The sequence below is a fragment of the Myotis yumanensis genome, unplaced genomic scaffold (assembly GCF_028538775.1).
Source record: "Myotis yumanensis isolate MYYU_CA2020_CCGP unplaced genomic scaffold, mMyoYum1.0.hap1 SCAF_24, whole genome shotgun sequence".
NCBI lineage: Eukaryota > Metazoa > Chordata > Mammalia > Chiroptera > Vespertilionidae > Myotis > Myotis yumanensis.
In genome coordinates, this window is record NW_027223775.1 from 10,591,613 (window position 1) to 10,618,571 (window position 26,959).

At 49.7% G+C, this 26,959-nt stretch overlaps 1 protein-coding gene across 1 annotated transcript; it reads left to right on the forward strand.

Annotated features, from left to right (window-relative positions):
* Window positions 1-2,109: 2,109 nt before the first annotated feature.
* On the forward strand, window positions 2,110-25,417 carry LOC139000523 (arylsulfatase F-like). Its single transcript, XM_070402674.1, has 10 exons — window positions 2,110-2,218; window positions 3,002-3,230; window positions 4,799-4,920; window positions 6,639-6,761; window positions 9,461-9,884; window positions 14,253-14,389; window positions 15,091-15,225; window positions 19,534-19,696; window positions 21,885-22,006; window positions 25,056-25,417. The coding sequence occupies exons 1-10, from the start codon at window positions 2,110-2,112 to the stop codon at window positions 25,415-25,417; spliced, it is 1,926 nt and encodes a 641-aa protein (XP_070258775.1).
* Window positions 25,418-26,959: the final 1,542 nt, after the last annotated feature.

Here is a 26,959-nt window from a genome sequence, read left to right on the forward strand (position 1 = left end):
GGTGCACGTATTGGAGCACCGGGCCTCTAGCATGCATTTAAGTTCTTTGGTTAATCTCTTCCCATCCCCTCACCCACCCCCTTCCTGTTGAGATTGGTCAGTCAGCTTCTTGTATCCAAGTCTCTGGTCCGTTTTGGGGGGATGGTCAGTATATTTTGTTCATTAGATTCCACCTGTGAATGGGATCATGGGATACGTGTCTTTCTCTGACCGGCTTATTTCACTCAGCATCATGATCTCCAGGTCCCTCCGTGCCGTCTCAAAGGGTAAGAGACCCTCCTTTTTCAGGGCTGCATAGTATTCCACGGTGTCGATGGACCACAGCTGTTTTATCCACTCGTCTGCTGATGGGCACTTGGGCTGTTTCCAGATCTTAGCTGTTGTAAATCATGCAGCTATGAACATAGGGGTGCACACATTCTTTCTGATGGTTGTTTCAGGGTTTTTAGGATGGATGTTTGAAGGAGACGATTAGCATTCAGTACCTAGTTGAATTTTAAGGTTCAAACACAGGTAATGACTTACCGATGGAATTTCAGGTTTTTTGTTCCTTTTCTTTCATGGCAATGACTATTGCTATCATGTCCCTTGGTCATCACAGCGCACCCCCCCCCCCTCCAGCCACCCCCAGTGTGTAACAACTCTTAGCTTTCCTAAAATCACCAGATAGTGGTCTCCCTTTGGACTAATGGCCAACCAAAGACGGAGATAAAGACATCGCTTCTTTTTAGGGGATCTGAGTTCATTCCACGTAGATGTGGTGAGATTAAACTCTGAGGTTCTGCTTCTTCTTGAGGTTATGTGCTCACGAGGCCTATCTGAGGGTAGGTTTAGGGACGCAGCCAAGTAACTCACACCCCAAAAAGGAGCTGGATGGCCCCAGAACTTGGCACAGCTCAAGCTCTTCCTTAATGGGCCAAGAGATACAAGTAATTGAGAGCTTGGGGTTCATGCCACGAGAATGTGAGAAAACCAGTTTTTGATTGCTGGAAGTAGAGATAGAATCCACAAATTAAGGGAGCCTTTCCAAACGGGAGCTGACTTAAGCAACCCAAAGATGACACACTTTTCTTTCCAGGAGCTTCGATCGTCGGCCAAAGGAAATAAGAAGGTGCTCAGATCTCCAAGATGATGCTCAGGTACGGGAAGTAATAAGCCACCGGGCAAAGGCACTGATGCTGATGCATAATTTTGTGGCATCTGTGAAGTCAGCTCGATAGCTAGAGGCATGCACTATTGTGCATTCATTATGTGGTTAGCTGTCAAATGCCTACATTTATCTTCTGGGTTCATAAGTTCATAATGAAAAAGGAAGTAGGAGAGAGGTAGACAATTGAAACAAATAGAAATGGCCAATTTCCAACACACTTATTTTATATTTATTGATTTATGAGAGAGAGAGAGAGAGAGAGAGAGAGAGAGAGATTTGTGGTTCCACTTAGTCATGCACTCATTGGGTGATTCTTTGTGTGCCCTGACCAGGGATCGGACTCGCAACCTTGTCATATCAGCACGATGCTCTAACCACCTGAGCTACCTGGCCAGGGTCTGTATTATTTTGAAATGCTGTACAAAGAGGAATTGAGAGAAACAACGCAATCATTTTGGTGAAGATGAAAGCATTTCTGTGATTATTATGGTTTGTCCATAGACAAAGCCCTGGCCGTAGACTTCTTGTTAACATTTCTGGGGGTCGAAAGTTTGGGGACAGCAGAGTGTCAATCCTGAGTCAACAGTTGTATCAGAGGATTTATAAAGGGTCTGGGAACAGATGGAGTCAGGGAATCTTTCTACCGCCTCCTTCCCAGAGTAAATATTTAACGATGGTTTTACATCATGAATAAAGACAGCACAGAGATTGAACCAATGGATCCAATATCCATTACCTGATATCTGGTAGAGACCCAATAGGAAGAGAAATATTATTTACTAGAGGTCTGGTGCACGAATTCGGGCACCAGTGGGGTCTCTCGGCCTGTCCTGCAGGATTGGGCCGAAACCAGCTCTCCAACATCCAAGGGGTCCTGGGTTGAGAGAGGGCGCAGGCCAGGAAAGGGACCTCAGCACAGTAGGGGCTAGAGAAGGACGAGGAAGGTGGGCCAGCTGGGGATGGACCACGGGAGGGCTGCAGGATGCCGCTGGCCCATCTCGCTCAGTCCTGTTCAGCTGGACCCCAGCAGCAAGCTAACGTACCGGTCGGAGCGTCTGCCCCCTGGTGGTCAGTGCACGTCATAGCAACTGGTCAACGGGTTGCCTGTTTGCCCCTTGGTGGTCAGTGCACATCACAGCCAGCGGTTGAGCGGCTGTAGGGTATCATTTGCGTATTACGCCTTGATGGATTTAACGGCCAACTGGTCGACCAGACACTTAGCATATTAGGCTTTTAATTCATAGGCTGTGTTGGAGAAATCAGGACTGGAGTTGGGACTGAGCATAATTAGGAAGCGGACTAAATCCATGTCCAGGTTCCAGGATTCATCTTTCTTCCACGCCCCCCCCCCCCCGGCCCCGCTTTCCTTTCTACCAAATGTTTTGCTTTTTTCCACAAAGCTGGTATACCCACACACAATTACATTTTCACGTGAAGGGAGTCAGCCACACAACCAGTAACATAAGTGCATACGTCTTAGCAGTGTAACCTTAACCACGAGTCAACAAATTAACCGGGAGCCTAATTGCATAAGTCTGTGCAATATCACCATAACCACATGTCAGGAATCATAAGCACACGTCAGCAACATAACCACCAACACCACCTCCTACGACTTAGCGCCTCTCACCCCAGGAACAAATGCTCTGTCTCCGAGCAAATCTACGTTCTCGGATTCCACCTCCTAGGACAGCAATGAGTTTGAGTGTGTTGAGCACCCAGGAGAGCCAGCCCCTGAGCAGGGCGGGTACCATTCAACAGCGATGAGCGACCTGGACTTGGAGAGAGAAGCCCGGAGGCCCTGTCCTGGGACATGTGCCTGGCGTCCAACCTACCCTGTTGCCTTCACAGAAGATGATGAGGCGTGGAACATGGACCCTGAAACCATCCAGAAAAGGGTGTTTCCTTACAACCCGTGCTTGCTTTTCAGGAGGCGCTGGGCGTCCCTGTCTTGGATGTGGTTACTCCTCACCGTGGGCCAGTCGCAAAGGGCGGACGATGACAAGCCTAATATCGTCCTGATAATGGCCGACGACCTTGGGATTGGAGACCTGGGTTGCTATGGAAACGACACCATCAGGTGTGTCCTCGAGGCTGGGAGGGTTGATGGCTCTCGTGACCGCTTCTCCCTGCCACAGCAACGTTATTTTGTTGGCTTCCTCTTTGAGAATGAGGTCATATTAAATGCATGTGGATTTGAGTCTTGATTCTGCCCTCCTGGTTGTGCAACCTCGGACAACTTACCTCACCTCTATGCGTCTTGATTTTGTTATCTACTGGAGGTCCGGTGCATGAAATTCGTGCACGGGTGGGGTCCCTAGAGCTGGCCGACGATCAGGGCTGATCTGTGGGGCGATCGCAGGGCGGGGGGGGCCTGCTGGCACCTGCCTTGGTTGGCCTGGGGCGTGCAGGCTGGGGGCAGCTCCTGTGTTGACCATCTGTTCCCTGGTGGCCCATCGTTCCACCGTCTGGTCGATTTGCATATTAGGCTTTTGATTATATTGGACTAGAGGCTCCGGTGCACGAAATTCGTGCACGGTGCACGGTGTGCCTCAGCCCGGCCTGCACCCTCTCCAATCGGGGACCCCTCGGAGGATGTCTGACTGGGGGATCAGGCCTAAGCCGGCGGTCGGACATCCCTCTCACAATCCAGGACTGATGGCTCCTAACCGCTCGCCTGCCTGCCTGTCTGATTGCCCCTAACCGATTCTGCCTGACAGCATGATCATCCCCTAACCTCTCCTCTGCTTGCCTGATTGACACCTAACTGACCCCCTGCTGGCCCGATCACCCCCAACTGCCCTCCCCTCTGGCCTGATGGCCCCCAACTGCCCTCCCCTGCCAGCCTGGTCACCTCCAACTGCCCTCCCCTGATAACCCAGTCACACCTAACTGCCCTCCCCTGCTGGCCATCTGGTGGCGGCCATCTTGTGATGACGTGAGGGCGGTCATCTTGTGGCCGCCATCCTGTGATGACGTGAGGGCGTCGCACAAGTGTGTGAGGACCACCTAGGCTTTTATTAGTATAGATTACATTTTATTATATTTGATATTAGGATTATATATATGTATTTGATTTGCAAAACCAAATTATACCAGTTCTGCAAAAAAAACAACAGCTTCCAAAAAAAAAAAAAAAGGTAGAATAGGGTTTGCATTCCAAGATATGTTTTCTTCCCAATTAAGCTCAGGAAATTATAGGAAACAGATTTTTAATATATATATATATATTATTGATTTTTTTACAGAGAGGAAGAGAGAAGGAGAGGGATAGAGAGTTAGAAACATCGATGAGAGAGAAACATCCATCAGCTGCCTCCTGCACGCCCCCCACTGGGGATGTGCCCGCAACCCAGGTACATGCCCTTGACCGGGAATCGAACCTGGGACCCTCCAGTCCGCAGGCCGGCGCTCTATCCACTGAGCCACACCGGTCAGGGCAGAAACAGATTTTTTTAACCTGCAGATCTGTGTGTGTGTGTGTGTGTGTGTGTGTGTGTGTTTCTCTGTGTGTCTTTCTCTGTGTCTCTCTGTCTCTGCCTCTGTCACTCCCTCCCCACCATTCCCTCCCCGCCCTCTCTCTCTCTCTCTCTCTCTCTCTCTCCTCCCACCCCAATTCTTCAGCATCCCCTCCATCTCTCTTCCCAGGACCCCCAACATCGACAGCTTGGCCAGAGATGGTGTCCAGCTGACACAGCACATCGCCGCCGCCTCCCTGTGCACCCCAAGCCGGTCTGCTTTCCTCACGGGAAGGTACCCGATCCGATCAGGTGTGTGAACGGGGCCCCTCCCTGCTGTCGTGTTAGAATTGGGGGCATGGCTCGGCCAGTGTGGCTCAGTGGTTGAGCGTCGACCTATGAACCAGGAGGTTCCCGGTTCGATTCCCGCTCAGGGCACAGGCCCGGGTTGTGGGCTCCATCCCCAGTAGGGGGGCGTGCAGGAGGCGGCCGGCCCATGATTCTCTCTCCTCATGGATGTTTCTGTCTTTCTCTCCGTCTCCCTTCTTCTCTGAAATCAATAAAAGTATATTTTAAAAAAATAAAAATAAGAAAAGATAGGCGCTCACTCTCTGAGAATTCCTGCCCTGATTTGCTCTCCTGATTTTTATCTGAAAAGGTTTGTGTGTGTTTTTTTTTCTCTTTACCTGCTTTGTCCCCTGTTGCACAATTTTGTTCCCAACCCCTGAGTTGGCTCGTATTTTGGAAGGAAGTCAGGATGGACCCGTTTGGAGAACTGTCCAGGCCTAGCTAGGTTGCTCAAGAATGTTCAATGCACCCAGGATCCTGGCATCACTGTCAATAGGATTGAGCAAAGTCTCCCCAGTTTCTACTACCCACTGGAGACACCTGTTGGCTATCTCGGGGTGTTCTTCTGTCCCTGAATCCTTCAAAAACTTCACCTGCTTTCTTCCGTTCCTTGCCCATGAATTATAAGTCTTCAGTCCCAGGGTGACGGGTCCCACCCACCTACTTGACATCAACTCTAGTCATAAGGGGGTTCAAAACCGATGTGTCTACTCTTCCGAGATGCCCCGACTTCAGGTTCTGGACAGGAAATGAGCTTACACATCTGTCCTACAAATAGAACTAGACTCTATTGTCAGGAAAAAATTTTTAGTAGAAACACAAGAGTTTGAAGTCTTCATAAGATTTCATTTTTCTTGTTCTTTTTATTAAATATGTTTTTATTGATTTTTTACAGAGAGGAAGAGAGAGGGATAGAGAGTTAGAAACACCGATGAGAGAAACATCAATCAGCTAGCTGGCTCCTGCACACCTCCTACTGGGGATGTGCCCGCAACCGAGGTACATGCCCTTGGCCAGAATCGAACCCGGGACCCTTCAGTCTGCAGGCTGATGCTCTATCCACTGAGCAAAACTGGTCAGGGCTCTTGTTCTTTTTATTAAATATGTTTTTATTGATTTTTAGAGAGAGAGGAGAAGAGAGAGAGAGAGAAACATCAATGATGAGAGAATCACTGATCGGCTGCCTCTTGCACGCCTTCTACTGGGGGTCGAGCCCACAATCCAGGCATGTGCCCTGACTGGGAATCGAACCAGGACCTCCTGGTTCCTGAGTCCAAGCTCAACCACTGGCCACACCAGCCCAGCAAGATTTCATATCTTGACTTCTTTTCTGAGGCATAGATGCCCCAGGTGAGGCAGGTGCAGGTTAGATGTTCCATCAGCCATTGTCTACGGAAGTGGGGGACAGTGGGTTGGGGTGTATCTGAAGGTGTCATGGGTGTGTGTGTGTGTGTGTGTGTGTGTGCACAAGGGTTTCAAGGGGTTTTGCATTATGGACCCGTGTGAGTTTTGTCTTTGGAGAACACCATTTCCTCCCCCACACCTTGATACCTCTGCCCCGTTCGTCCTCTGTCCACCTTCCAAGCTCTCCACCCTCCAGGCAGGACTCGCTTTCTCTTCCCGTGATGGGCACCTACCTACGCATGGTGTCCACCTGTGTCGTGTTCGTCCGTCCCCTTTAGGAATGGTTTCCGATGGAAACGACCGTGTCATCGTCTCTCTCGCGGCCCCTGTTGGACTCCCGCGTAACGAAACCACGTTTGCACACCTGGTCAAGGAGCAAGGATACAGCACGGCGATCATCGGTAAGCAGCTATTGCTCTCTGCCTCCTCCAGAAGTCTCTGTCATCATTGTGCTTGGCTCACCAAGGACCTGCAATGAACGAAGCTCCCTTCACACACACACACACACACACACACACACACACACACACACAGTGTGTCCTAAATGATATAAACCCATCCATTGCAGACATAGCTCAGCCATGACACAAGACGCCTTCCCACCTAACACCCAGGTCTTTCCAGATGTTCATCCCACATGTGTCCGGGTCACCCCGTGTGCCCTTCATCTTTGCACAGGTCCAGATGCTCTATGATGAAGATTTAGGATGGTTCTCTATGATGAAGATTTAGGATGGTTCTCTCTCTCTCTCTCTCTCTCTCTCTCTCTCTCTCTCTCTCTCTCTTTTCTTTGCAGGCTCTGTAATCCTGCATCCCATCCACCAGGCATCATTTAAGACATGTACTGAGTCTACCCAAGGGCACACAAATAGCATTAACATCATTAGCTTTTTTAAAAAAAAAAATCTATTTTTATTGATTTCAGAGTGAGGAAGGGAGAGGAAGAGAGACAGAGAAACATCCATGATGAGAGAGAATCACGGACCGGCTGCCTCCTGCACGCCCCCTACTGGGGATGGAGCCCACAACCCGGGCAGGTGCCCTTGACCGGGAATCGAACGCTGACCTCCTGGTTCATAGGTGGACGCTCAACCACTGAGCCATGTTAGCCTAGCCCAGGCAGCATAATTGACTTTTTATGGAAGGTTGAGTTTTAATTCTGTAAAAAGAAATATCTGCACCTTATAGCCATGGTCTAAAGCCATGGTCCCCAAACTTTTCTTGGCCACACCCTACTTAATCGTCTCTGAAATCCCAATGCCCCCTCCCGTGACATATAATCCTTATTATTCAAAAAGTGAACTCGCATTCACAGGCAGAAGCCTCAAAGGCCATTCACATGGTCTACACAAGCGTCCAAGGAACACAGCGTCCATGAAAGAGAAAAACAAAAGAACACAAGGACTGTGGAAGTCCTGAGGGAGAAACCACAAAGACACGGTTAAAAATAATCATCATATGCCCTAACCGGTGTGGCTCAGTGGATAGAGCATCGGCCTGTGGACTGAAGGGTCCCGGGTTCGATTCCTGTCAAGGGCATGTACTTTGGTTGTGGGAACATCCCTAGTAGGGGGCGTGCAGGAGGCAGCTGATGGATGTTTCTCTCTCATCAATGTTTCTAACTCTCTATCCCTCTCCCTTCCTCTCTGTAAAAAATCAATAAAATATATTTAAAAATAATAATAATCATCATCATCATAATATGAAGTGATAGGAAAAAAATAGCAAATAACGTTTCGAAACATAGAAGAGAGAACTGAAATACATAAATACGTCACCATATATAGTTATACTTAGAGGCTCGGTGCACAAAATTCATGCATGGGGTTGATATGCCCCTCAGCCCAGCCTGCACCCTCTCCAATCTGGGACCCCTCAGGGGATGTCCAACTGCCGGTTTAGGCCTGATCCCAATTGGGCCTAAATTGGCAGTCGGACATCCCTCTCACACTCTGTGACTACTGGCTCCTAACTGCTTGCCTGCCCGCCTGCCAGCCTGATCGCCCCTAACTGCCACGGCAACCCAGCACTGACTGCAGGACTGACTTCTTGTCGGTCGAGCCTTCAGTCATTATGGACCCTGGGTTTTTATATATTAGGATATATATTAGAGGCCCGGTGCACAAAAATTTGTGCACTCGGGGTGGGGGGTCCCTCAGCCCAACCTGTGCCCTCTCGCAGTCTGGGACCCCTCAGGGGATGTCCACCTGCTGGCTTAGGCCTGCTCCCCGGGGCCTAAGATGGCAGTCAGACCTCCCTCTGGCAGCCCGGGAGCCCTCGGGGGATGTCCACTGGCCAGCAGGGAGCAGACATAAGCTGCAGTCGGATATCCTTAGCGCTGCTGAGGAGGCGGGAGAGGCTCCCACCACCACCGCTGTCCTGGCAGCCGTCAGCCTGGCTTGTGGCTGAGCAGAGCTCCCCCTGTGGGAGCGCCCTGACCACCAGGGGGCAGCTCCTGCATTGAGCGTCTGCTCCCCTGGTGGTCAGTGTGTGTCATAGCGACTGGTCATTCCCAGTCGTTCTGCTGTGAGGGTCAATTTGCATATTACCCTTTTATTATATAGGATATATATATATATATATATATATATATATATATATATATATATATCTCGTCTCTCTGTCTAGCTATATATCCATTCATTCATGCACCTACTCATCCATCTACCTTCTATCACATATTTCTCACTACCTAATATCTATCTAATTACTACCTACCTACCTATCTATCATCTATACTCTACCTCGACTCTATTACGCGATATATTTGTGACTATTTCTTGTCCTGTCTGTGAATGAGAATCTGCCCAGCTCACACCCCTGCAAGAGACACACAATTGCCTTTTCCTGCCTCTATTTTTCTTCCTACCTGTCCACTCACACCCAGACTTTCAAACATTTGCCAAGTACAGAAGAGCCCAACGTGAGTCCGTGCTGAACTTCGATGTTGAAGGAAAAGAAAAATATGGTCTACTCCATTTTTTTGTGCCCTGGCTTCTTGTTTCAAATGAAAAAAAAATATGACTTCATGGTATTTGTCATATGTGAGCATGTTATGTGTTGCGTGTTATGTGTCATCTGTGTGTGTGTTTGGTTTCAGGGAAATGGCACCAGGGCTTAAACTGCAATTTCCGACATGACCACTGCCACCACCCGTCTCACTATGGGTTCGATTATTTCTACGGCATGCCGTTCAGTTTGTACCACACATGCTGGCCCGACCCTTCCCGGGACGCGGAATTAGCCATCAGCGGCCGACTCTGGCTCTGTGTGCAGCTGGTGGCCGTGGCTGCGCTCACTCTCGCTCTCGGGAAACTGAGTCGCATGCTCTGCGTTCCCTGGGCCCTCATCCTCTCCCTGGTCCTATTCATCCTTCTCCTGGGCTACTTCTGGTTAAACAGTTACCAGTCGACCCTGTACTGGAATTGCCTCCTCATGAGGGAGCAAGAAATTACCGAGCAGCCCATGAAGGCGGAAAGGGCTGGGTCCATCATGGTGAAGGAGGCGATTTCGTTTTTAGAAAGGTAAAGATGATTTTTTTATTTGTAGATTCATGAAAAGATAAGGGAATGAGTATCTATCTACCTATATATATAAAAGGCTAATTGACCGACCATCCGACTGACTGACCGTCCGACCAACCGACCAACCGGCCGGCTGGTACATACGATGAGCACTGCCAATTTAAAAATCAATGTTGGCTCTCGCATGCGAGACACATATAAAGTGTTTCTACTCCTAATGTGGTAAACAGGAAGATATTAGAATACGTTTCATCAATTTATCAGTCATTGATTTTTTAAAAAATTTTGGTGATTTTTATTTTTTAAATATGTTTTATTGATTTTTTTTTTACAGAGAGGAAGGGAGAGGGATAGAGAGTTAGAAACATCGATGAGAGAGAAACATCGATCGGCTGCCTCCTGCACGCCCCCTACTGGGGATGTGCCCACAACCAAGGTACATGCCCTTGACTGGAATCGAACCTGGGACCCTTGAGTCTGCAGGCCGACGCTCTATCCACTGAGCCACACCGGTCAGGACATCAGTCATTGATTTCATCAATGTTGCTTTCATACCATGTTTTGTTTTTATATCATGTTTTTTATATCATGGCTTTGTTGTTGATATATCATGTTGTTATTGTTTATTTATTCGTCAATTTAAATATTATTTTCATATACATTTTACTAATATTCTTTCATCTCTGACACTTCTATTATAGAGAAAGGGTGAGTAGCGATATTAACATATTTCTTCTAATTAATTTCCTTTCAATGTGCAGGAATCCATGCACCAGGCCACTAGTGTATACATACATATATATATATATATATATATATATATACATATTTGGTGGGTGGCAGTATATTTTGTTTTTAATATATTTTTGTTGATTTCAGAGAGGGAGACGGAAAGATAGAAACATCCATGATGAGCCCTAACCGGTTTGGCTCAGTAGATAGATATTGGCCTGCGGACTCAAGGGTCCCGGGTTCGATTCCAGTCAAGGGCATGTACCTTGGTTGCGGGCACATCCCCAGTGGGGGTGCGTGCAGGAGGCAGCCGATCGATGTTTCTCTCTCATCGATGTTTCTAACTCTCTATCCCTCTCCCTTCCTCTCTGTAAAAAATCAATAAAATATATTTTTTTTTTTAAAAAAAAGAAACATCCATGATGAGAGAGAATCATTGACTGGCTGCCTCCTGCACGCCCCCTACTGGCGATCAAGCCTGCAACCCGGGCCTGTGCCCTTTGACTGGAATCGAACCCAGGTCCCTTCAGTCCACAGGCCAAGCCAAACCGACTAGGGAGGGAAGGCACTGTTGACGAAACTATATCTTGCCTGAATCTTCAGAGATCAGTTACAGCGAGCTGAAGGAAGGCGTGAGCATGCATTCCAGGGGGGAGTTACAGCAGGAGGAAAAGTAGGTGTCTGCAAGGATCTGTGAGCAATTTGGTCTTGGCAAGAGATATGCCAGAGGAAATGCCAACCTCTTTGTTACATAGACTTGAGTAAGGATATAAAGGATTTTTTTTTGGTTCCAAATCTCTCTCTCTCTCTCTCTCTCTCTCTCTCTCTCTCTCTCTTTTTAAATTACAGTTGACGTACAATATGATGTTAGCTTCAAGTGTACAACATAGTAATTTCCCCGATACTTGGCACCATCCACAGTTATTACGCTGTTCTTGACTATATTCCCTGAGCTGTCATTTACGTCCCCATGACTACGGTGTAACTACCAATTTTTTATTTCTCAAGCACGTCACCTTTTTTTCCACCCAACCGACCAACGCCTCTCCTCTCTGGCCAACATGGGTCTGTTCTCTGTATCTATGGCTCTGTTTTTTTGTTTGTTTGTTTATTTTGTTTTGTTTTAATTCAATTTATAAATGAAATCACATGGTGTTTGCCTTTCTCCGTCCGACTCAAGTCACTTAGCACAATACCTTCTCGGTCCATCCATTCTGTCGCAAATGGTAAGATTCCCTTCCTCTTTTTTGGGCTAAGTCATGTTCTATTGAGTATATGTACCACTTCTTCTTTATTCAGGGACCTGGAGGAATCTGATCATCTTTACCCCACAGCCCAGGGGGAGGCGACACCCAGGGAGCGTGGGGGAGAAGTAGGACCTTATTTGCCTTGTAGGTGCAGCTCTATGGCTGGTTTCGTGTTGGGGCAACTCCTCCATTGCCTGGCGCCCTTGCCAAGTTCTAGAAGGATTGGCCAAAAGCACCTCAGCTGGCCCTTTAGATATATCAGATGGAAACTGGTGTGACCTCATTCCTCATTCGTATATTAGTTTACTCATATGCTAATATATATATTACTAATAAACTAATGTATATTAGTTTCCTAGGGCTTCTCAAAAAAATGTACCCCACACAGGGTGACTTCACCCAACAGGAATGGACGCTTTCTCTCACATTCTGGAAGCCAGAGGTTTCAAATGACAGTGTCAGTGTGGGCGGGACACAGGACTGAGACTTCTGAACCAGGGAAAAGTGTGTCGAGCACAGCAGGATTTCAGTTTTAGCTCCGTGATGATTTCTGAGTGCAGAGGGGCCAACCCTAACTCGAACCCGAACCCTAACCTTAACCCTAACTCTAACCATAACCTTAACCCTAACACTAACCCTAACCCTACCCTAACCCTAACCCTAACCCTAACCCTAACCCCAAACCTAACCCTAACCCTAACCCTAACCTTAACGCTAACCCTAACACAAACCCTAACCCTAACCCTAACCCTAACCCTAACCCTACCCTAACCCTAACCCCAACCCTAACCCTAACCCTAACCCCAAACCTAACCCTAACCCTAACCCTAACCTTAACGCTAACCCTAACACAAACCCTAACCCTAACCCTAACCCTAACCCTAACACAAACCCTAACCCTAACCCTAACCCTAACCGTAACCCTAACCCTAACCCCAACCCTAAACCTAACCCTAACTCTAACCCGAACCCTAACCCGAACCCTAACCCTAACCCTAACCCTAACCCTAACCCTAACCCTAACCCCAACCCTAAACCTAACCCTAACCCTAACGCTAACACTAACCCTAACCCTAACCCTAACCCTAACACCAACCCTAACCCTAACCCTAACACCAACCCTAACCCTAACCCTAACCCTAACCCTAAACCTAACTCTAACCCTAACCCTAACCGTAACCCTAACCCTAAGCCTAACCCTAGCCCTGACCCTGACCCTAACTATAACCCTAATCTAGACTGTAACTATGATCCTAACCCTAACTATACCCCTGACACTAACCCTAACCCTAACCCTAACCCTAAACCTAACCCTAACCCTAAACCGAACCCTAACCCCAACCCTAACCCTAACCCTAACCCTAACCCTAACTCTAACCCTAACCCTAACCCTAACCCTAACCCCAAACCTAACCCTAACCCTAACCCTAATGCTACCTCCTCTTCTGGCTTCTGGTTTTTGCCAAAAATCCTTGGTGCTCTTGGCTTGTGGCCACATCACTCCCATTTCTCCCTCCGTCTTCACATGTCCTTCTTTCCTCTCCGTGTGTCTGAGTAGCTCCTCACAGCCCTCTTCCTATGAGGACACCCAAGGACTCTGAGCCCACCCTACCCCAGTTAACCTCTTCTTAAGGAATTCTATCTCCCAAGACCCTATATTCCAAATAAGATCACATTCTGAGTTTCTATGGGGACCACTTTGGAGGGACACCCTTCAACCCAGTCAACCATGGCCACAGTCCTCCTTTTCCTTGTTTCTAGCTTATTTTTTCACCCAGTCTTCACACATTGATATCTCACCAGACAGAGCCGAAATTTCCCCAAGACTGGGATGGTGTTGTACGCTGCCCTGGTCAGCTGAGGACCTATCTTTCCCGCAGACCAATTGTCAGGACTTGGAGGGGTCAACCTCTTTCCCTGTGTCCTCAAATGGGAATCAAAGGTGTGTGGACAGATTGCCGAGATCTATCTGTCCGTGCTTGCTCTTGGGTTGTGAAAGCGCTGATGTTTCTGAGGAACCACTCCGATCAGACCGTCTCCTGTGTGTGTCTTGGGGTGTGACTCTAGTCTGAGATCTGGTGAGCCCTGGGAAAGTGCTCCCAGCAGAGCTGGACTTGAGTAATAACCCTGTGTGACCGCTGAGAGCGGTATGACCTACCCACGTCCTGGCACCTGAGAGGTGGCATCACCCCAAGATTAGAGGCCGAGGCTGGAGGCTGGAGGCTTCTGGAATCCATTCCAACCAGGAGCGTCTGTCAAAGGGGCTGCCTTTTGCGTGTGTCCCCTCTCATGGGTCGTGACACACACTGGGCCTGTGTGTCGGAGAACAATGGGGTTCCCACTCCCAGAGGTTGGGGACTCACTGGAGATGGGCTCGATGTCTTCTCAGGCACCGCGAAGGACCTTTCCTCCTCTTTTACTCGTTTCTTCACGTCCACACGCCTCTCCCCACGACCGACGACTTCATTGGCACCAGCAAGCACGGTTTATACGGGGATAACGTGGAGGAGATGGACTTCTATGTGGGTAAGTGGCAGGATGGACCGTAGAAACATCAGCACGAGCATAGGAGGAAGTCCATGTTCACACTGACTTGACCATAATCACCTCTTGAACATGTGATGCTGACGGGAGAACAGTGGGCTCACATAGGATTCTCTTTTAAAAATATATATTTTTTATTTATTTCATAGAGGAAGGGAGAGGGAGAGAGAGAGAGAAATATCAATTTTGAGAGATCAATCATGATTGGCTGCCTCCTGCATGCCCCCTACTGGAGATAAAGCTTGCAACCCAGGCATGTGCCCTTGACCGGATTCAAGGCCAGGACCCTTCAGTCCACAGAACGATGCATTATCTACTTAGCCAAACAGGATAGGGCATAACTATTATTTTTTTTAAATATATTTTTTTATTGATTTTAGAGAGGAAGGGAGAGAGAGAGAAACCTTCGTGATGAGAGACAATCATGGATCGACTGCCTCCTGCACGCCACCGACTGGGGATGGAGCCCACAACTATGACCTCCTGGTTCAAAGGTCAACGCTCAACCCCTAAGCAAAACCCTCTGCTCTTGCACACTATTCTTGGGGTGTAAGATTTGAGGCCTTGTAGATGAGAAACATTTTTGCAATGATTCCCAAAAGAATATGCATGCATTGGGACTAACACAGATGCCCAAAGCTTATAATTTTATTTGTTTTATGGTCTGTTTTTTATTGTTTCAGGCAAACTCCTTGCTGCCATTGATGATTTGGGGCTGAGGAATCACACGCTTGTCTACTTCACGTCAGACCACGGGGGACATTTGGAGGCCAGGCTGGGCCAAGCCCAACTCGGTGGATATAATGGGATATTCAAAGGTGAGCAGGGAAGATCGTACCTGGGGTGTCCTTGTGACTAGGGTCTCTCTGGCTCATTGTAATACAAGATCCGTGGCATGAAACACGAGATGAATGATGCATGAAACACTCAACAAGATGGTTGTTTATTGGACGCTTGGTCAAAAAGAAAGCGTAGGGTCCCAAACCCAAGGATATTGACCTTAAATTGCTAACATTTCTAGACAATACCCTAGAAACGGGCCTCCCTGAGAGTCCTATGCGTGAAAGAGTGTTCACATAAGCAGATGACACGAGGGAGGCATTAAATGAGTCGAATATCTAATCATTGATTCCATCCACAAGATGGAATTAGAATAAGAAGAAATGTGGTCTACAGAGAGGGCACATAGACGTCTCCTTGGACGTGCAGAAAGCTTTGGGTGTCCTTTCCCAGAGATATGGCCAAGCTTCTCTGAGGTTTTTTAAATATATTTTTATTGAATTCAGAGAGGAAGGATGGAAGAGAGAGAGAGAGATAGAAACATCAATAATGAGAGAAAATCATTGATTGGCTGCCTCCTGCCTACCCTCTACTGGAGATCGAGCCCACAACCTGGGCATGGGCCCTGACTGGGAATTGAACTATGACCTCCTGGTTCATAGGTTGACACTCAACCAGGCTCAGGTTTTACAATGAAATTCACAATACTGATTCCATGTCAAGGTGGAACATATCAGCCGTGAAAACATATCCATGAGCCACCACATTGGCCTGGTCTAGTAGCGTGTTTCCTGATGTTAAAAGAAGATTACCTGCAACCCGTTCAGTACATTCGAACCTCTGATCTGATGGAGACTCTACAGCAATTTGTAGAGACACATGGATTATTATTCATGCAAATGTGGGTTTTATAATCTTGCATCCAGCAGGAAATGACTCCTGTATGAATGAGATGAAATCTTTGTGTCACTCTCGCCAAAGGGTGTGTCTGCAGCTTAGGGCTTGTGCAACCAAACGGTGAGCCTAGGAAGGGACTAAATCTATAGGAAAATTTTATAGTTTTGCTTAAGAGAACTTCAAAAAAATATTTCCAGTCCTGGCTGGTTTGGCTCTGTGGATAGAGCGTCGGCCTGCGGACTCAAGGATCCCAGGTTCGATTCTGGTCAAGGGCATGTACCTTGGTTGCGGGCACATCCCCAGTAGGCAGCTGATCGATGATTCTCTCTCATCATTAATGTTTCTATCTCTCTCTCCATCCACTCCTCTCTAAAATAAAAAATATATATATCTTTTAAAAAAAAGAGTTCATTTGAACCAAACGGATGACATATTTTGGGGAGCAAGATCTCCAATGCCTATTTTATGAACATTTGAAATGGAGGAAGGAACATTAGCCAGGTTTGAGACAGTAAGGTGGGGATTGGATTACGGGATCGTCAACGAGCTTCTGTGGTCTCTTGAGGGTATACACCCCTTGTCAAAGGGGTATTACCTCTGGCATTTCAGAGATGTGTTAAGCTAGCTGCTCAGGAACAACAGGCAGAGCCAGCTTAAAACCTGTCATTAAAGAAGTTATAGGCCTGGGTGTGAAGTTATTGGATGATCTCCCCCGACCAGCCAGCCTCGTTAGGAATTTGTGATCCGACTTGAGGCCTAGTGCATGAAATTTGTGCACTGGGCATTGGGGGAGGGGGCCACTCAGCTCCAAGCCTGCACCATTCCCCAATCTCGGACCCCTCGGGGGATGTCCAACTGCCAGTTTAGGCCTCTCACCATCCGGGACTGCTGGCTCCCAACCGCTCACATGCCTGCCTGCCTGCCTGATCACCCCTAGCCACTCCCCTGCCAGCCTGACCGATGCCTAACTTCTCCCCTGCCAGCCCAATTGGCCCCAGCTGCTCTCCCCTGCTGGCCTGGTCGCCCCTAACTGCCCTCGCCTGCTGACCTGATGGCCCACAACTGCCCTCCCCTGGCAGCCGTCTTGAGACCACATGGGGGTGGCCATCTTGTGCGAGGGCATGATGGTCAATTTGCATATTACCTCTTTATTATATAAGACAACCCTGTGAGGTTACTGTCCGTCGAATCTCTTTTCTTCCCATCCACCCATGAAATCATAAGAATCCATTAGTGCAGTAGGATGGCCATTCCTTCTCGTTGGGTAAAGGAAAATCTGGTGTATGCGGGTCATTCTGGTGGCCGTTGGTCACCGGGTGCTTCCTTTCCCAATAAATTTCTGGGTTTATAGGGAAATAATAATTAAGCATCTATGAATACTATTCATGTTACCTGGAAACCCCTGTGTGGGCTTGGGCTTCCTGTCGCTGTGTCTAATTAGAAAAGTAGGGTTGAATCCTACAAGGCATTTATTGAGAAGGCCAGCCCATCAAGAAGACAAGCACAAAGTTGTGTCTTCCAGCATGATTCAGGGCGTAGGATTATAAAGGGGAAGGGGCTGGGGTGAGGCTGGGAATGGAATGCAGCTCTGTGCAACCCTGGGGGAACACAGACATCAGTTATTGTCCTTGGTCATCAGGTGATGAGATGATGTGGACAAGATGATGTGGGTGAGATGATGTGGGTGAGATGATGTGGATGAGATGATGTGGGTGAGATGATGTGGACAAGATGATGTGGACAAGATGATGTGGGTGAGATGATGTGGGTGAGATGATGTGGACAAGATGATGTAGGTGAGATGATGTGGGTGAGATGATGTGGGTGAGATGATGTGGGTGAGATGATGTGGGCGAGATGATGTGGGTGAGATGATGTGGACGAGATGATGTGGGTGAGATGATGTGGGCGAGATGATGTGAGTGAGATGATGTGGGTGAGATGATGTGGACGAGATGATGTGGGTGAGATGATGTGGACGAGATGATGTGGGTGAGATGATGTGGACGAGATGATGTGGACGAGATGATGTGGGTGAGATGATGTGGGCAAGATGATGTGAGTGAGATGATGTGGGTGAGATGATGTGGACGAGATGATGTGGACGAGATGATGTGGGTGAGATGATGTGGGTTAGATGATGTGGGTGAGATGATGTAGGTGAGATGATGTGGATGAGAAGATGTGGACGAGATGATGTTTTGACTCCTGGTGGGTCAGCCTGACCCTGCGTATCAGTTCTCTTTGCTGGATTCACAGCTGAGTCACCTCTCCCATCGCTTCCCACAGGCCTTGAAAAGGAAACTTAAAAAAAACTTAACCCCCTCTTCCCATAAGTACATTTTTTCTAAGATGTAAAATAATAGGATTATTTTTTAGATTAATTCAGGTGCTTTATCTACCCGACTATAAGTCCTCGTATCATTGATTCAATTACTTTTCAGCATGCTGGACACAGCAGGGAACAAATCAGACACAATTTTCCACCTTTGTGGCAAGAGACATGCCAGGAATAATAATAAGAATATGTAAATTATCTATCTATCTATATAAAAGCCTAAGCAACCATCTGACCATTCGACCAGTAGCTATGACATGCACTGACCACCAGGGGGCAGACGCTTAATGCAGGAGCTGCGGTGACTTGACTGCTATGGCTCTCAGGTGACACACCCAGAACCAGAGAGGAGGGAGACTGATTGTGGGGTGCGTCACCCGCGAACCACTCTATCGCAATCCAGGACCCCTTGGGGGATGTCGGAGAACCTGTTTCTGCCTGATCCCCACAGGCTAAGCCAAGGGACCCCACCTGTGAACGAATCTGTGCACCAGGCCTCTAGTGTCATACGTTAGAGCAGTGAGGGCGAACCTATGACACGCGTATCAGAGGTGACACACGAACTCATTTCTTTTGGTTGATTTTTCTTTGTTCAATGGCATTTAAATATATAGAATAAACATCAAAAATACAAATCTCTGTTTTACTATGGTTTCAAATATCAAAAAACTTCTATAGGTGACACGGCACCAGAATGAAGTTAGGGTTTTTCAAAATGCTGACACGCCGAGCTCAAAAGGTTCGCCATCACTGGGTTAGAGGCTAGTTAAATCCCACAGAAAAGTACAGCAGAGAAGGATGGAGAAAAATAGAGCAGAAAGAATTCTGGGAGAGGTCTGTGTGCTATTTTAAACAAAATCACCCCCTAACTGCCCTCCCCTGCTGGCCTGATCGCCCCCTAACTGCCCTTCCTTGAGAAAGTACCATTGGGCAAGAACCAATGAGCAGCTCAAGATAGTAGAGTTCCGTGGGCGTGTACCGCTGACCCCATCGGGTGTCTGCACGTGGTGGGCACTGAGCAGAGACAGACATTATTGCGGGAGATTTACATTTCTAAACACTCTTATATCAGTCATTATTTCAACTGCAACTTCATTGCTTTGCCCCGTAGGAGGGAAAGGCACAGCCGGCTGGGAAGGCGGGATCCGCGTGCCCGGGCTTTTCCGATGGCCCGGAAGATTGCCCGCCGGAAACGTCATTGATGAACCTACCAGCTTGATGGATATCTTGCCAACGGTAGCGGCGTTGACCGGAGGCATCGTCCCTCAGGACAGGTGACGTCATGTAATCTGTTAACGGAGCTTCTCTTTACCTGTGTCTTGAGAAGATTCAGGTCCAGGGAGATAAACTGTATCCTAATGGGTACACTTTCTCCGCGGTACCCAGGTCATTTCCACCTTCATCTAAGGCTAAGTCTACTGATCGTTACTCATACGCTGGCCATCAATGTTGTAGTTCTACTGGAGGCCTGGTGCACGGGCCTAAGCCAGCAGTCGGACATCCCTCTCACAATCTGGGATAGCTGGCTCCCACCTGCATGCCTTCCTGCCTGCCTGATTGCCCCTAACCACTCCCTTGCCAGCCCAATTGACACATAACTTCCCTCCCCTGCCTTCCCGGTCACCCCTAACTGCCCTCCCCTGCCCGCCTGGTCACCCTCAACAGCCCTCCCCTGCTGGCCTGGTCACCCCCAACTACTCTCCCCTGCTGGCCTGATTGCCCCCAACTGCCCTCCCCTGCTGGCCTGATTGCCCCTAACTGCCCTCTCCTGCTGGCCGGATCACCCCCAACTGCTCTCCCCTGCTGGCCTGATCACCCCAACTGCCCTCCCCTGCTGGCCTGGTCACCCCCAACTGCCCTCCCCTGCTGGCCTGATTGCCCCTAACTGCCCACCCCTGCTGGCTGGATCACCCCCAACTGCTCTCCCTTGCTGGCCTGGTTGCCCCTACCTGCTCTCCCCTTCATGCCTGGTCGCCCCCAACTGCCCTCCCCTGCTGGCCCGATCACCCACAACTGCCCTCTCCTGCCGGCCTGGTCGCCCCCAAATGCCTTTCCCTGCAGGCCATCCTGTGGCTGTGGGCTCCCCCATCTTTGAGGGCATGGCAGTCAATTACCATATTCCCTCCTTATTGGCTGTGGGCGCCGCCATCTTTGCGATGGTGTGAGGGTCAATTAGCATATTCCCTCTTTATTAGATAGGATGGCCCATCTCAGTCACCTCGTAGCTTTTATTTGTGAGGAAGATGGAGACAGGAAGGCTTGGAGATGAGAATATGGCCAATCAAACTCCCTCGTCCACATAAGAGGAAGAATAATTCCCTCCTGTCTGGTGTCCCAGGTCCAGAAGGCGGGGGTGAAGGTCAGACCTTCGATGGACATTTTGAACTCGATCACAAATATTTTAAATGTCATTATATTGCTTTGTTCCTCTCTCTGGTCGCCGTTGACCTAGGGCAGGCTTGAGTCTGCTTTCCTAATTATTCCTTCATAACAGCTCTTAACGGCTCTTCAGTAGATTCAACCGACTTTCACCTCACCCTTCTAAGCCCAAGGAGTTTTGTTAATGTATCATTCTTTTTAAAAATATATATATATTATTGATTTCAGAGAGGAAGGGAGAGGAAGAGAGAGATAGAAACGTCCATGATGAGAGAGGATCATGGATCGGCTGCCTCCTGCACGCCCCCTATTGGGGATCAAGCCCGTAACCCAGGCACGTGCCCTGACTGGGAATCGAACCATGACCTCCTGGTTTACAGGTCAATGCTCAACCACTGAGCCAGGCCGGCCGGGCTAATGTTTCTTTCTTTGTATAATAAAGATGACCTACTTTTGAAGGAAAGTAAGATGCCAAGCTCATTAACATCAAAAAGAGACCTCTTCAATTTTTTAACATCGGGTTCAGCCAGTAGTAGAATTTACAGAGAGTTCATCTAAAATAACTGAATAGGGCTCCCTACTTACAGCATTTATCAAGTTGACTTAGAGATCCATTAAGCCCTAGCTGGTTTGGCTCAGTGGGTAGAGCATTGGCCTATGGACTGAACGGTCCCGGGTTCAATTCCAATAAAGGGCACATGCCTGGGTGGTGGGCTCCATCCCCAGTAGGGGGCGTGCAGGAGGCAGCCGATCCATGATTCTCTCTCATCCTTGATATTTCTAGCTCTCTCTCCTTCTCCCTCCCTTTTGAAATCAATCAACATATAAAATAAAATAAAGACAATAGTGGTAGTGACGATGTAATTTTTATGTTACTAAGCCAACCGGAGTCATAAAAATAATTGTCCGAGATATTCATGGGATGCGTTGGTTGAGTTTGGGGCAATGGTTGCTCCTACCTACTCAGCACACTGTTCTCTGGGCCCACGGAAGGTCATGGGAGGTCATGGGATGCGCTGAGCATCCTTCCAACAGCCTCATGACCAAATGCCTTCGCCTGACCTCCTTCCTGTGTGTCTACAGGGTGATTGACGGCCGAAACCTCATGCCATTGCTTCAGGGCCAGGTCCAGCGTTCAGAGCACGAGTTCCTGTTTCACTACTGCAGTCGGTTCCTCCACGCCGCCCGCTGGCGCCCGAAGGACAGTAAGTACCCCGGCCCGTGCACCCAGCAGATGCCCAAACCAGGGTCCCTGTAGTCTCTGTGATTTCTTCATTTTAATCCCTTGGCCCAGTCCCTGTAGTCTAGCGTCAGCACTGAAAATACCTTCTCTGGAAAGTTTCTAAGAATTGCTCTCCTTCAGAAAGACAGAGAGATGACTTTGAGAAATATCAACGTTGAGAAACACTCTCTTTTTTATAACTTTTTTAAATATAATTTTTTTTTATCGATTTCAGAGAAGAAAGGAAAAGAGAGAGAGATAGAAACATCCATGATGAGAGAGAATCATGGATCGACTGCCTCTTGAACGCCCACTACTGGGGATCGAGCCCACAACGGGGGCATGTGACCATGACCAGAATCGAACCCAGGACCCTTGGCTAAGTCGAGACAGACTCATAGATACAGAGAATAGACAGACAGCTGTCAGAGATGAGAGGGTTGGGGGCTGGGTGAGACGGGTGAAGGGAATCAGCAAAGAACAAAAAACTCATGGACACAGACAACAGCAAATGTGAATGGCAGGTGGAAGTGGGGTGCTGAGGCAGCTAGAAGAGGGGAGGGCTTGACGGTCAACCACATAAATGGTGATAGAAGGAGACATGACTTGGGGTGCTGAACACACACGACAATGTACAGCGGATGCGTTATAGAATGGTACACCTGGAACCTATATCATTCTATTAACCAATGTCACCCCAACAAGTTCATTTAAAAAGCAAGGAAACATCAATTTTGAGACATGGGATGTTATACTAAACTAGAGGCCAAGTGCACGAAATTTGTGCATAGAGCGGGGGGAGGGGGTGTCCCTCAGCCAGGCCTGCACCCTCTCCAATCCGGGACCCCTCAGGGGATGTCCACAGGGATCGGGCCTAAGCCAGCAGTCGGACATCCCTCTTGCAATCTGGGACCGCTGGCTCCTAACCGCTCACCTGCCTGCCTGCCTGATCGCCCCTAACTGCCCTCCCCTGCCGGCCTGATCGCCCCCAACTGCTCTCCCCTGCAGGCCTGATCGCCCCTAACTGCCCGCCCCTGCCAGCCTGATCGCCCCTAACTGCTCTCGCCTGCCAGCCTGATCGCCCCTAACTGCTCTCCCCTGCCGGCCTGATCGCCCCTAACTGCCCTCCCCTGCCAGCCTGATCGCCCCTAACTGCTCTCCCCTGCCGGCCTGATCGCCCCTAACTGCCCTCCCCTGCCGGCCTGATCGCCACTAACTGCCCTCCCCTGCCGGCCTGATCGCCCCTAACTGCTCTCCCCTGCAGGCCTGATCGCCCCTAACTGCCCTCCCCTGCTGGCCTGATCGCCCCTAACTGCCCTCCCCTGCCAGCCTGATCGCCCCTAACCACCTCTGCCTTGGCCCCCACCACAATGGCTTGTCCGTAAAGATGTCCGGAAGGATGTCCGGAAGATGTCCCGATTATCTGGTCTAATTAGCATATTACCCTTTTATTAGTACAGATGATTCTAGCCTGACCCGGTGACTCAGTGATTGTGCATCCACCTATGAACCAGGAGGTCACAGTTCGATTCCCAGTCAAGGGCACATGCCCAGGTTTCAGGCTCGATACCCAGTAGGGGGTGTGCAGGAGGCATCCCATCCATGATTCTCTCTCGTTATTGATGTTTCTCTCTCTCTCTCTCTCTCTCTCTCTCTCTCTCTCTCTCTATCTCTCTCTCTCTCTCTCTCTCCTCTCCCTTCTTGTCTGAAATCAATAAAAAATATTTTTTTTAAAGAAGGCATTCTGATGTTCCGATGCTCTGAAGATTGGCTGGTATTTAACGTGTGGGCAACGAGAAAGAGCAGAGAATGCCCACGAAGGCAGAAGACGACCAAGTTGATGGGCACATGGGCTGGGTGCCTCAATGGCCATATGGGCTGGGTGCCTCAATGGGCACATGGGCTGGGTGCCTCAATGGGCATATGGGCTGGGTGCCTCAATGGGCATATGGGCTGGGTGCCTCAATGGGCACATGGGCTGGGTGCCTCAATGGGCATATGGGCTGGGTGCCTCAATGGGCACATGGGCTGGGTGCCTCAACAGGCACATGGGCTGGGTGCCTCAATGGGCACACGGGCTGGGTGCCTCAATGGGCATATGGGCTGGGTGCCTCAACAGGCACATGGGCTGGGTGCCTCAACGGGCACATGGGCTGGGTGCCTCAATGGGCAAATGGGCTGGGTGCCTCAATGGGCATATGGGCTGGGTGCCTCAACAGGCACATGGACTGGGTGCCTCAATGGGCATATGGGCTGGGTGCCTCAATGGGCATATGGCTCGGTGCCTCAATGGGCACACGGGCTGGGTGCCTCAATGGGCATATGGGCTGGGTGCCTCAATGGGCACATGGGCTGGGTGCCTCAATGGGCATATGGCTCGGTGCCTCAATGGGCACACGGGCTGGGTGCCTCAATGGGCATATGGGCTGGGTGCCTCAATGGGCATATGGGCTGGGTGCCTCAACGGGCACGTGGGCTGGGTGGCTCAATGGGCACACGGTCTGGGTGCCTCAATGGGCATATGGGCTGGGTGCCTCAATGGGCATATGGGCTGGGTGCCTCAATGGACACACGGGCTGGGTGCCTCAATGGGCATATGGGCTGGGTGCCTCAATGGACACACGCGCTGGGTGCCTCAATGGGCGTATGGGCTGGGTGGCTCAATGGGCATATGGGCTGGGTGCATCAAGGGGCATATGGGCTGGGTGCCTCAATGGGCACACGGGCTGGGTGCCTCAATGGGCACATGGGCTGGGTGCCTCAATGGGCACATGGCTGGGTGGCTCAACAGGCATATGGGCTGGGTGCCTCAACAGGCATATGGGCGGGGTGCCTCAATGGGCACACGGGCTGGGTGCCTCAATGGGCACATGGGCTGGGTGCCTCAATGGGCACATGGCTGGGTGGCTCAACAGGCATATGGGCTGGGTGCCTCAATGGGCATATGGGCGGGGTGCCTCAAGGGGCACACGGGCTGGGTGCCTCAACAGGCACACGGGCTGGGTGCCTCTGACATCTCCTCTCCTCTCCAGGCGACGCCGTGTGGAAGGTTCACTACGTCACCCCCATCTTCCAGCCGCCGGGAGCTCAGGCCTGCTACGAGACCACCCACTGCCAATGCATCGGGGACAACGTCACCTACCACGACCCTCCCCTGCTGTTCGACCTCTCCCGGGACCCCTCGGAGTCCACCCCGCTGACCAAGGACACGGAGCCGCTCTATGACCTGGTCATCCACACGGTGGCCGAGGCCGTAAAGGAACACAGGAAGACCATCACCCAGGTCCAGCCGCAGCTCGGGCCGGACCGGAACCGGCAATTCGTGTGGTTGATGAACTGCTGTAGGGTGTTTCCGTTCTGCTTTTGTGACAAGGAGGGCGAGGATTCATCGTGAGAAGCAGCAATTGGCCCGGCCGGCGTAGCTCAGTGGTTGAGCATCGACCTAGGAACCAGGAGGTCATGGTTCGATTCCCGGTCAAGGGCACATGCCCGGGTTGTGGGCTCCATCCCCAGTAGGGGGCGTGCAAGAGGCAGCCGGTCCATGATTCTCTCTCATCATGGATGTTTCTCTCTCTCTCTCTCCCTTCCTGTCTGAAATCCTACATAATAAAGAGATAATATGCAAATTGACCTTCACAACCTCACAAGATGGCTGCTTACAACCAGGCCAGCAGGGGGGTTAGTGAGGGACAACCAAACCACTGAACAACAGGCTGCATGGGGCTACCAGGCCATTGGGGAGGGGGGGCAGTTGGGGGCGATTAGGCTGGCAGGAGAGCAGTTGGGGTCAACCGGGCCGATGGGGGAGGGTGCAGTTAGGAGTGACCAGGCCGGCAGAGAGGAGGCAGTTAGAGGCGACCTGGCTGGCAGTGGAGGGGCAGTTAGGGGTGATCAGACAGGCAGGCAGGTGAGCGATTAGGAACCAGCGGTCCAGGATTGTGAGAGGGAAGTCCGACTGCCTGCTTAGGCCCGATCCCACCGGGCATCCCTCGAGGGGTCTCAGATTGGAGAAGGTGCAGGCTGGGCTGAGGGGACCCCCCTCCCCCCTGCACGAATTTCATGCACCGGGCCTCTAGTCTATAATAAATATATATATATATTTTAAAAATTAACATTTTTAGCCCTAGCCAGTTTGGCTCAGTGGATAGAGTGTCGGCCTGCAGACTCAGGGGTCCCAGGTTCGATTCCGGCCAAGGGCATGTACCTTGGTTGTGGGCACATCCCCAGTAGGGGGCGTGCAGGAGGCGGCTGATTGATGTTTCTCTCTCATTGATGTTTCTAACTTTCTATCCCTCTCCCTTCCTCTCTGTAAAAAAATCAATAGAATATATATATATATTTCTTAAAAATTAACATTTAAAACTATAGAAACGATTCTTAGCTCACGGGCCATGCAAAAACCGGGCAGAGAAATTAACAAAATAAATCAATGAACCGAGTGTATCCAGAGACATGGAAGCAAGGAACAGTGTGTGGAATCTCAGAGGGCAGGCGGGGGAGGGTGGATGGGGGGATGGGTGGGAGATGATCAACCAGAGGCCTTGTAGGCATCTAACATCACCCGTGGACGCAGATAATGGGGGGAGAGGGGGGGGATATTAGGGGGGGCAGGATAGTGGGGATCGATGGGGGGAAAAAAAGAAATATAAGTAATTCTTTCAACAATAAAGATTAAAAAAAACAAAAACCGGCAGAACCTGGTATGACCCCCCCAGGCCACATAACTTGCTGATAAACCAACAAGGATCCAAACGTTGAGGAAGTCACGCGAAACCTCGGAAAATGAAATACATCCGTTGCCGTAACATTTCCTTTCAAACCGTGCAGTGGTTTGGGAAATATGCATTTTTATTCTTCTCCTCGTTCCCTTAGCTCAGTGGTTCTCAACCTTCTGGCCCTGGAATACAGTTCCTCATGCTGTGGGGACCCCCAACCA